The sequence below is a fragment of the Camarhynchus parvulus genome, chromosome 21 (genome assembly GCF_901933205.1).
Source record: "Camarhynchus parvulus chromosome 21, STF_HiC, whole genome shotgun sequence".
NCBI lineage: Eukaryota > Metazoa > Chordata > Aves > Passeriformes > Thraupidae > Camarhynchus > Camarhynchus parvulus.
The window spans coordinates 7,733,887-7,745,687 of NC_044591.1; the positions used below are offsets into that span (position 1 = coordinate 7,733,887).

Sequence of the window (11,801 nt, forward strand, 5' to 3'; positions counted from 1 at the left end):
AATTAAATTTAGAAAATATATAATTAGAGACATAATTATATATATAATAAATATATATATATAATTATAATATATAATTTTATTTTAATATAAAGGATATAAAAGGGTTCAAGCCTTGGATTGCTTGGATTGTAGGAAAACATTTTCCTGGTCAAATACACCCAAATCTGAACCTGGGAGAGGATCCACACCATTCCCAACCCCCTGGAAAAAGCAATTTTGCTGGAAAATCCTTGTCCCCTTCCTCCCCACCACACAGAAAAGAGTCACTGATTTATTTCTGGTATTTCCCATCTCAATCCTTCATTTCCAACCCCAACACAAAACCCAAATCAATCCCAAAAAAAAACCCCAAAGCCGTGCTGGTTACAAGTGCTACAGTGAAAAAACCAAATTACAACACAACGAGCCCAAAGTCAGCGTGCTGCTCCGTGAGCGCCTGGTGAAGCACAAATCAAATATTCCAAAGGGTTTTTTGGGTAAAAAGAGGGTAAAAAGCAGAATTCTGGTGAAGAACGAGCCGGTGAGGACCTCAAAAATCAGCAGCAACTTCTGGAAGCAAAGCTGGAGGAGCTGGGGATGAATTAAATTCTGCAGGAACAGGAGCAGTTTCACGGTTAATCTGGGGGGTTTGCAGTCCAAAAGGCAGGAATTTGGGAATTTGGGAATTCTGGGTGCCATCCTCCTGCTAGGCTCCCAGCAGCATTCCCATGAAATCGGAGCCGGGCTGCACGGTGACGGCGGCGCCGGCGCCGTTGTCCACGAAGATGGAGGTGTACTGGCCAGCCTGCAGGGAAATGGGAGAAATGGGAATTTCTGCGGGACAACAAGGGAAAATCCCTTCCACCAGCAGGAATCTGTTGAGTTTTAGCTTCTTTTTTAGCCAGGGTTGGGATTAAATGTGAGAGATGGAATTTCTTGTTTGGAATCGGATGTTTGTTAGTTTTTATTTGTATTCTTGTCCTATAAACTGAATTATGCAGCACTTTAACAAACTAAAAATGGAGCCCTGTCTCCCTCTACAAGGCCTTTTAAGGCTAAAGTGTCTAATTAAGAAATGCCAGGGGAGAGTTGGGAAATAAAAATAAATTAAAATTTATTATAAATATTGGATTTTTCTTTTTCCCATGCCTTCAATTCAGAACGTGGAACCCCAGTCAAGTTTTCCTCCTGGTGCTGCCCCAGGTGAGGAATTTCCCTCCTTTAAATGTAGGAACAAAGGGCGTTATTATTTAATTATTATTTATTTGCTACTTATTTAATTATTTATTTTGTTGTTCTTTATTAATAATTATTAATTTTAACATTATCATTATTTATTTATTTATTATTTAATTATTTATTTGCTATTTATTTCCTGGAATTCCAGGGCAGAGTCCAGGAAATAATTCCATGTCCTGCCCAGAGATTTGGGGCAGAAATTCCCAATTTTCAGGGCCTCACCTGCAGCTGCAGCAAGCCATGGACGTAAACAGTGAAGATTTTGCTGTTGCTTTCCAGGCCAGCAATGACTTCCAAAGACCTAAAAATAAGAAATAAACAGATTCAAAAAACGAAAAGTTGGAGCCACTTGGCACCTGCTCAGTCCAGTTAAACTCAGTTTTAATCCTGGCTGGTTCCTGTCCTTTGTTGTTTTTCCTTATTTTCCCAATTTAACCAACCCCTTTCCTCTTTTTTTTTTTTCCTTAATTATTTTTTCCCGGTGATGAATCCCTGCACATTCCAATGTGTTTTTTCCAGCAAAAATAACAAGTGGGAGCCCCTTGGCACCTGCCACTCAGCACAAACCCAGTTAAACTCAGTTTTAAGCCTGGCTTTTCCTTATTTTCCCAATTAAACCAACCCCTTTCCTCCTTTTTTTTTTTTTTTTTTGTTTGTTTTTAATTCTGTTTTCCCTGTGATGAATCTCTGCAAGTCCCAACGAGTTTTTCCCAGGAGAAGGGAGAGTTTGGAGCCTTGGCAGCTGCTCAGGGGAGGCTGTGCCAGGTCTTGCCCCAGCCCTCCCCTGCTCCTCCCGAGCTTCCGGGGCTCACCCCACACCCCGGGGCTTTTCCAGCCCCACGGATGGATGGATGGATGGATGGATGGATGGATGGATGGATGGATGGATGGGTGAGTCAGTGCTGGCATTCCCGGGAAATTCCACAGGGAATGTGTCCGGGCAGGCTCCCAGTGCTGCTGCCGGCTCCGTCCGTCCCGGCCACGCGCGCCTGGACTGGGACCTGCCCCAAATCGCTGCCCCAAACCCATCCTGAGGGATCTGGGACCTGCCCCAAATCCCTGCCCCAAACCCATCCTGAGGGACCTGCCCCAAATCCCTGCCCCAAACCCATCCTGAGGGATCTGGGACCTGCCCCAAATCCCTGCCCCAAACCCATCCTGAGGGATCTGGGACATGCCCCAAATCCCTGCCCCAAACCCATCCTGAGGGATCTGGGACATGCCCCAAATCCCTGCCCCAAACCCATCCTGAGGGATCTGGGACCTGCCCCAAATCCCTGCCCCAAACCCATCCTGAGGGACCTGCCCCAAATCCCTGCCCCAAATCCCTGCCCCAAACCCATCCTGAGGGACCTGCCCCAAATCCCTGCCCCAAATCCCTGCCCCAAACCCATCCTGAGGGATCTGGGACCTGTCTCAAATCCATCCTGAACATTCTGGGATCTGTCCCAAATCCATCCAGATCACTCCCACTGCTCTGGGACACGTCCCAGATCCATCCTGATTTCTGGACCTGTGGATTTCTGGATTTCTGGATTTCTGGACCTGTGGATTTCTGGAGGAGCTCAGGGCAGGGCATTAAAATCAACCTGGGCAGGAATTTGGGGTCTGGGGCCAAGGACAGAGCCACAGCTTTGCCCTCTGCTGGAAAAGCTCCTTTTCCAGCCCCTTCTTCCCTGGAAAATCTCCCAAAATCCCCCTGAGGGAAAGAATTGTCAAAGCTGGCTGAGATGTTCAGAAGTGTGGAAAATCAGAGGGAAAGAATGCCCTAAGTGCCGCTGGGGTGCCTCACGTGTGTCTGTGGCACAGGGACTCGATGCAGATCAGCACCCGCACGCTGTCCCGCGCTCGCAGCTGCGCCTTGCTCTTCAGCTCGCTGTGGTCTGCGAGAAACAGCAGGGAAATGTCAGAAACCCCACAGATTCGGGGGTTTGAGGGACAGAGGGACATCAGCAGCCCCGGGGTGGCTTCAGGAGGTGCCAGAAGGTTCCTCCATATCTGATGGGGCCAAAGGCAAAGGATCTAAGGTGGATCCATCACTGGTCATCAGGGCAGAACCTCCGGAGTATCACATTTAAAATGGGATCCACCAGGGTGGATGCATCAGTGGCAGAACCTCTGTGACAGTGGATTTAAAAAGGGGATCCAAGGTGGATCTGTCAGGGATAGAACCCCGGAATCTCAGATTTAAAAAGAGGATCCATCACTGACCATCAGTGGCAGAACCTCTGGAATATCTGGGAATTCTCCAGGGGGTTTGGGGTCTCTGTGGGGTCTGGGCTCCCCGGGGCAGCACTCACCGATGTGGATGTTGGCTGAGAACTGGTAGATGCCGCCCATGGGGCGGTGAAGCGCCCGGTGGCCAGGTTCAGCCCCGAGCCCCGCAGGAACGCGCCCTTGGCCACGGGCTGTGGAGAGAGAACAGAGCTGAGCCCTGGGCTGAGCCTGAATCCTGAATCCCTGGGCTGAGCCCACATACCTGAACTGCTCCTGAATCCCTGAGCTGCTCCTGAACCTGTGGGCTGATCCTGAATCCCTGGACTGATCTCAAATCCCTGTGCTGATCCCAAATCCATCCCTGTTCTGCTCTGCTCCATCCTGTGCTGATCCCAAATCCCTGCTCTGCTCTGGCTCTGCATTCCCCTTTCCCAGAGGCACAAGCCCAAACCCGACTCGTCTTGTCCCGGGCCGTGGTGCCAGCTTGGCACCCAGAGCCTCCCACAGCAGCTCCGAGCCAGGAAAAGCCGGGAATGAATTGGGCTCCTCATGCCTGAGGCACGGGAAGCAGCAGCCCACTGCTGGGATGGCTTAATTAGTCCCATTTTCCCTGCTAATTAATGAGGCAGCAGCTCTCCCTCCAGCCCTGCCCATGCCTCAGGGTTGATCCTGCCTGGCTGCCAAGCCAAGCTGCCAAAAGTTTGGGAAATAATGGAATGGTGGATTTTAATAGAGGATCCAAGGTGGAACCATCAGTGGCAGTGGCAGAACCTCTGGGATAATGAATTTTAAAAGGGGATCCAAGATGGATCCATCAGTGGCAGAACCTCTGGAATATCAGATTTAAAAACGGGATCCCTGGTGGATCCATGAGGGATAGAACCTCTGGAATACCTGATTTAAAATGGGATCCACCAGGGTGGATCCATCAGTGGCAGTAGCAGAACTTCTGGAATATTTGATTTTAAAAGGGGATCCTAGGTGGACCCATCAGGAATAATGAGTTTAAAAAGGGGATCCCAGGTGGATCCACCTGTGGCCTCCTTTGGACACCTTCTCATGGATTTGTCTCTTCCTTCCAGCCCCAGAGGAGTTTCTGGGCTGAGCAGAAGCCCCACAGAGCCCTGGAGCTGATCCCCAGCAGGATGAGGCTGGAATTCCTCACCGACTGGAAATTCTGGAGTTCCACCAAGGTCTTCTTGTCCACCGGCACCTGGCCCTTGAGCTTGCAGTGGAACGCCTCCTGCACACGCCGCTGGGATGGAGCCTCCTCCAGGGACAGCAGCAGCGGGGGCAGCTGGCTGGGCTGGGCTGAGACGGCCAGGGAGGCCCTGTGCTCCATGGCTTCTGAGGGAAACAGGGACATAAAATTAAATAAAGTGGAATAAAATGGAATAAAATCTTCATTTGATGGCCTGGCTGTTCCTGTTCCTGTGATGGAACCTCCTCCAGGGACAGCAGCAGCTGGCTGGGGTGGGCCAAAAGGACCAGGGAGGCTCGGTGTCCATGGCTTCTGAGGGGAAAAGGGGAATAAAATGAAATAAAGTGGAATAAAATTGAATTGAATTTAATTGAATTAAATTAAATCTAAATTTAAGGGCCTGGCCATTCCTGTTCCTGCGATGGAACCTCCTCCAGGGACAGCAGCAGCTGACTGGGGTGGGCCAAAAGGACCAGGGAGGCTCTGTGCTTGATAACTTCTGAGAGAAAAAGGGAAACAAAATGAAATAAAATGAAATAACATGGAATAAAATTAAATAAAATTAAATAAAATCTAAATTTAAGGGCCTAGCCTGTGAATGGAACCTCCTGCAGGGACAGCAGCAGCTGGCTGGGCTGGGCCAGGGAGGCCCTGCACTCCATGGCTTCTGAGGGAAAAAGGGAAATAAAATGAAATAAAATGGAATAAAATGAAATGGAATGGAATAAAATGGAATAAAATCTTCATTTGAGGGCCTGGCTTAGCAGGGGCAGCCGGCTGGGGTGGGCCAAAAGGACCAGTGAGGTCCGTGCTTGATGCGTTCTGAGGGAAAAAGGGGAATAAAATGAAATAAAAGGAAATAAAATCTTCATTTAAGGGCCTGGCCTATGACACCATTAATGTGTGCTTGGAATTCTACGCTTGGATCTCCAATTAAAGCCCAGCAGCACTGGGGGAACATCTTTGGCCGCCATTTTGGTTCATGGATCTTGACCAAAACAAAGCTCCTCCAGCCTTTAACACCCTTTACCTTGAATATCCTTTGGAAATCTTTGACTTTTTTTAAAAATCTTTTACCTTTTAAGATCTCCTTGAACTCCTGCAGAAGAACTTCCCTGGTGACTTCAGCCCCAGGAGCTCCTGGAGGTCCCTGAGGCCCAGGAGGCCCTGGAGGCCCCACCAGGCCTCGCTGAGGGAACAAACAAAGGAAAATTTGGGATTAAAACCTGGGGATTGCAGAAAATCCTACAGGAACATCAGCAACGTGAGGGGGGTTGTTCCCAGAAAACTCCTGATAATTTTTGGAGGACTCTTGAGGGATCAGGAGGGGCCAAGAGCTCTGAGAGTCCCTCAGAAATCTTTTTCCAGCTGCTGGGACTCCCATTCCCCTGATAAACCTCTAAAATTCCACGGAAAAGCTGCCCAGACGTTCAGAGGATGCAAAAAATTCCTCAAATAATTAAAATAATTAAAAGAATCCAAGATTGTCCAAGCAGCAGATGAAAAGTTCCACATGATTAATGAGCTGTCACTCAGCTCATTAATTTGAAATAAACCACTTGTCCACACCTTGATTAATTGATCCTTTGGGATACTTGGACTTTATCTCTTGGAAGGGTGAAAAAATACTGATTTCATTTTTAATGAGTGGGAAAATAACCTAAAAAAGGCTCAATTGGAGAGATGAGAAAGGCTCCATTTGAGAGACAAGAAAGGCTCAATTTGGGAGTGGCTGGTTCAAAATTCCCACATCTCCTCTGCTGAAGAAAGAAGGCTCAAATTTCTCAAAAATGGAGAAATTAAAAAAAAAAAAAAAAAAGGAAATTCAGCACTCTTTGGGCTGGGAAAAGCTGGAACCTTGAGGATGAGCAGCAGGAAGGAAACTGGGACTTGTGGAGTGCAAATCCTACCAATTTCTTGTCTTTGCCTTTGCATCTCCTCTTGGAGCTGCTGCCGTCGTCCGGGCGGTGCACGAAGGAGATCCAGGTCCTGCGGGGGTCTGTGAGCTGGGCATCTGCCGCCTCCAGCAGCTGGGGACAACCAGGACAAGGATCATGGGCTGATTTGCCTCAGGAGGTCCCAAAAATCCAGCCCAGGAGCTGGGGACTCACCAGGACAAGAACTGGCCTCAGAGAGTCCCAAAAATCCAGCCCAAAAGGCAGGAAAATCCCAATAAATCCAGAATAACTCCAGGCATGATGCCAAACCCACCTTGGGCTGCTCCTCGCTGTTGGCCAGGGAGGTGTTCAGGGGCTCGGGCTGCTCCTTCCTGCCCCTCCTGTCCCTGTCCCTCCTGGCCGCTGCCACCCCGCGGGGACACAGCTGGTGGCACAGCAGCGCCAGCAGCAGCCACCAGCCCGGCATGGTGGCCCCGAGGAAAATCCGATTTGTGTCCCAAAAAATTGGGATTGACCAGGTCAGGGTCAAGGAGCCAGGGGGGAAATGATCCAGTACCAAAAAAAATCAGATTTGTGCCCAAAAAAATCTGGATTTATTAGGTCAGGATCAAGGAGCCAGGGGAAAAATGATCCAGTACCAATAAAAAACCAAAAAAAATCCAAATTAACCAGGTCAGGATCAAAGAGCCAGGTGTAAAATGCTTCAGTACCAATAAAAATCCCCAATTAATCAGGTCAGGATCAAGAAGCTGGAGGAAAATCCTTCAGGAGCAATAAAAAAATCAGATTTGTCTCTAAAGTAAATCCAGAATGAAGCAGGTGAAAAGGATCCAAGCAGTCAGCAATAAAAAACCAGATTGGTGTCCAAGATAAATCCAAATTAACCAGGTCAGAATCAAGGAGCTGGAGGAGAATCCTTCAGGAGCAAAAGAACCCAGATATGTCTCTAAAATAAATCCAGAATTAAGCAGGTAAGAAGGATCCAACGGGATTTGTATTAAAAAAAAAAAAAAATCAGAATTTCAGAAGGATCCAAGCAGATTTGTGTCCAAAAAAATCCAGATTTCAGGAGGTTCCAAGCAGCCAGGCGCAAAATCCTTCAGGACCAAAAAAACCCAGATTTGTGTCCAAAAAATCCAGATTCCAGAAGGTTTCAAGCAGCTGCTCAGGATGGAAAAGCCGGAGATGAATTTGTTTGGAATTTGTTTGGAATTCTGGATCCTCAGGAGATGGAGCTGAGTCCGTGGGAGCTTCCCAGAAATCCCAGAGGCGAGGGGCTGCTCTGCCCTAAATCCAGCTTGAAACTGGTTTTACTCAGCCCCCTTAAATCCGGCTTGAAACTGGTTTTAAAGGCACTCAGCACCCCCAAATGGGGCTTGAAACTGGTTTTACTCAGCCCCTTCTGACCCCAAATCGGATTTAAAACTGGTTTTACTCTGCCCCCCCAAATGGGGCTTGAAACTGGTTTTAAAGGCTCTCAGCCCCCACCCCAGATGGGGTTTAAAGCTGGTTTTAAAGGCTCTAAACCCTCCCAAATTGGGTGTAAAGCTGGTTTTAAAGGCTCCAAACCCTCTCAGATTGGGTTTAAAGCCGGTTTTAGAGGTGCTGAAAGCTGCAGGGCAGAGCTGAGCCCGGCTCGGGCGGAGTTCGGCCAGGCTCGGCTCAGAGCCCGGCGCCGCCCCGTCCATTCCCGGGACAAATCCCCGAACTCCGCTCGGCGCCCCGGGGAACCGGAACCCGGGGAAGCGCCGGCATCCCGGGCCGGCCTCGGAGGGACAGAACCCGGCCCCGCGCCCCGAAACGGATCCCAAAACACGGATCGCGAAATACGGATCCCAAAACACGGATCCCAAAACACGGATCCCAAAACACGGATCCCAAAACACGGATCCCGAAATGCGGATCCCAAAATGCGGATCCCAAAATGCGGATCCCAAAATGCGGATCCCAAAACACGGATCCCAAAACACGGATCCCAAAACGCGGATCCCAAAACGCGGATCCCAAAACACGGATCCCAAAACACGGATCCCAAAATGCGGATCCCAAAATACGGATCCCAAAATACAGATCCCTCACACCCCCAAAAAATCCCTCACACTCCAAAAAACAGATCCCCAAAACCAGATCCCTCACACCCCAAAAAACAGATCCTTCACATCCCAAAACAATTCCTCACACCCCAAGAAACAAATCCCAATAAACAACTGTCACACCCCAATAAACAAACCCCTTCACATCCCAAAAAACAAATCCCAAAACCTAAACTCCTCACATCCCAAAAAATCAAAACCCAAAAAACAAACTCCTCACACCCCAAAAAAACAAACTCCAAAAAACAAACCTCTCACACCCCAAAAAACAGATCCCATACAACAAATCAGTCACACCCCAAAAACCAAATCCCTCAAATGCCAAAAAACCAACCCCTCACATCCCCCCCAAAAAATCCCTCACACCCTAAAAAGCAAACCCCTCAAAACAAATCCTTCACATCCCCAAAACCAAATTCTTCACGCCCCAAAAAACAAATCCCCAAAACCCAATCTCTCACACCCCAAAAATAAACCCGTCACACAAATCCCTAAAAACAAATCCCAAACCCCAAATTCCTTACATCCCAAAGAACAAACCTCAAAAAACAATCCCAAACCCCAAATGCCTCACAGCCCCCCAAGAAAACCCCAAAAACCAAACCCCAAATTCCTCACACCCCAAAAGCTCCGCGGGGGGGAAGCGAAACCTCCCGAGCCCGGCAGGAGCAGGTGGAGCCTCCCAAAGTTTTTCCTTTTTTCAGTTTTTCCCTAAAAAATCCCCGCAAGCCCCGGCGCTGTCACGGGGCAGGAGCGCGCGGGTTCCCCATCCCAAACCCAAACCCCAAACCCCAAATCCCAAATCCCAGATCGCAGCTCCTGCCGCGGCTCCGGCTCCTCGCGGCTCCCCGGAGGAGTTTCCATCGACTCCCAGAAAAGGAGGAGGAAAAAAAACAGGGGAAAAAAAAAAAAAAAAGGGAAAAAGGAGGAGCTGCAGGCGCCGCTCGCACGATCCCGTGAAATTCCCCGATAATGGAACTGCCCAGACTGGGACCAGCGCCCGCTCCCTCCCTGCGCATCCCGGCAGAATCCGATCTTTGGGGATTTTATCCCAGAAAAATCAGGTTTTTTTGTTTCGATTTTATGCCATAAAAATCAGGTTTTTTATGGAATTTATCCCAGCGAAATCAGCTTTTCTTTTGGGATTTATCCCAGGGAAATCAGTTTTTTTGGGGATTTTATCCCAGGAAAATGAGCATTGTTTTGGGAATTTATCCCAGAAAAATCACTGGGTTTTTGGGATTTATCCCAGGAAAATAAACTTTTTTGGGGAAATTTATCCCAGGGAAACCAGGGGTTTTTTTTGGGAATTTGGAGCACCTGGCAGGGCTGGAAATCCCTGCCTTGGGATAAACCCCAGCGTGGACAGAGCAGCATCCCTGTTTCATTTCCCAGTTTTGTGGATAAGGGGAAAAATTTTATGGATTGGGAGGAAATCTCTGGATCTTGGGGAAACTGAGGCACGGGACACTCCCAACCCAAAATCCAGAAAAATCAAATTTCCCCCCCTGTTTTTTTGACAACACCTCCAGCAAAATGTAGAATTTGGGGACAGGAAAAAAAAATGGGAAAAATGGAATTTGGGAATGGGAAGAAATGGAACCCTGGAATTTGGAAAGGGGAAAAAAGGAAAACTGGAATTTGAGAACAGGAAAATAGGGGAAAAATGGGAATTTGGGAATGGGAAAAATGGAAAAAAAATGGAATTTGGGAAGGGGAAAAAACTACAATTTGGGAATGGGAAGAATGGGAAAAAACTGGAGTTTGAGAATGGGAGAGATAGAAACCCCTGGAATTTGGGAAGGGGAAAATCCCGACGGAACGTCCCCAGCGTGGCAGGGGTTAAGAGCAGCTCAGCCCAGCACATTCCAGGCGGGATTTGTTGCTCATTTTTGGGATTTGTTGATAATTTTGAACTTCCCCGGCGCCCGCCCCGCTCCGGGCGGGACCTTCCCGGGGCCACGAATTCCCAGAGCCCCGGGCTGGGAAATCCCAAAAATCCCCTTCCCGAATTCGGGATCATCCCAAAAATCCTTTTCCCAATTTTGGGATCATCCCAGAAATCCTTTGCTTGATTTTTTGGGAAAAAATCAAAAAATCCCCCAGAATATCCCCAAATTTTTGGGATTACCACAAAAATCCTTTTCCTGATTTTTGGACAATCCCAGAAATCCCCTTCCCAATTTCAGGATCATCCCAAAAATCTTCTTCTCAATTTCGAAATCCTCTTCTCAATTTTGGGATAATCCCAAAAATCCTTTTCCTGATTTTTGGGATTATCCCATCCTGGTTTTCTCTTGGAGAGGTTGGAGATCACCCCAAAAATTCTTTTCCCAATTTTAGTCCCATAAAATATCCCCAGGGAGTTCCCATAACCCCAGAGCCTCCCCCCGGCTGGGATGTCGGGATTTGGGATCGTTCCCAGTTTAGGATTTTTGAGGATTCCCCAAATCCGCTCCAGCCCCAATTCCCGACACGGCGGCGCCACCTCGTGGCCGATCCCCAAAACCCCAAATTCCCGGAAAAATGGAAAAAATTCCCCAATTTCTGCCACTCCAAAAGGGAAATGACCCGGCAGGGCAAAGCTCCCGGCACTAATTAGGAATTCCTAATTAATCCTAATGAGCCGTCCTCATTCCCAAAAGAAATTCCAGGAATTTGGGAATTCCTGGAGTTTTTATGGAATTAATTCCCTTTTTTTGGTGACTTTTCTGCTGGAAATGGGATTTTCCGGCTTTAAAAAATGAAAATGGCAGAATTAATTAATCTCTGATTAATCAATAATGAAATTACCCATAATTATTAATTAAATTATTAAGTATTCATAATTTATAAAGTGTTTATAAATAAATCAGATATATAATAATTGCAATTATATAAAATTATATATCTAGTTTATAATATTATAATTTATTATTTATAACTTAATTAAAATCAATAATTATCAGCAGGAATGCTCCAAAAATATCCCAAAATTTCAAGGAATTACAGAAATTATGAATGATGAAGGAAAGACACCAAGACATCCAAGGGAAGCTGGAAAATCCGGCTGAAAAAAGGAAAACAATCAGGAAGAATGAATATTTTTCATTATTTTATTTATGAACTGAAATATCCCAAATCCCATTTTTTTCCCCATGGAATTTTATTCCCCAAAAAAGCCCCACAAAG

General features: G+C 47.3%; 1 protein-coding gene across 1 annotated transcript; it reads right to left on the reverse strand.

The window, feature by feature from the left end:
• Positions 1-427: 427 nt before the first annotated feature.
• C1QTNF12 (C1q and TNF related 12) lies at positions 428-7,220 on the reverse strand. Its single transcript, XM_030963908.1, is given in 9 exon segments — positions 428-787; positions 1,444-1,522; positions 3,014-3,104; positions 3,522-3,563; positions 3,566-3,629; positions 4,604-4,785; positions 5,717-5,828; positions 6,550-6,669; positions 6,851-7,220. Coding segments are annotated over 9 exon segments (942 nt in total). The 5' UTR covers positions 7,004-7,220; the 3' UTR covers positions 428-688.
• Between the last annotated feature and the right edge of the window lie 4,581 nt (positions 7,221-11,801).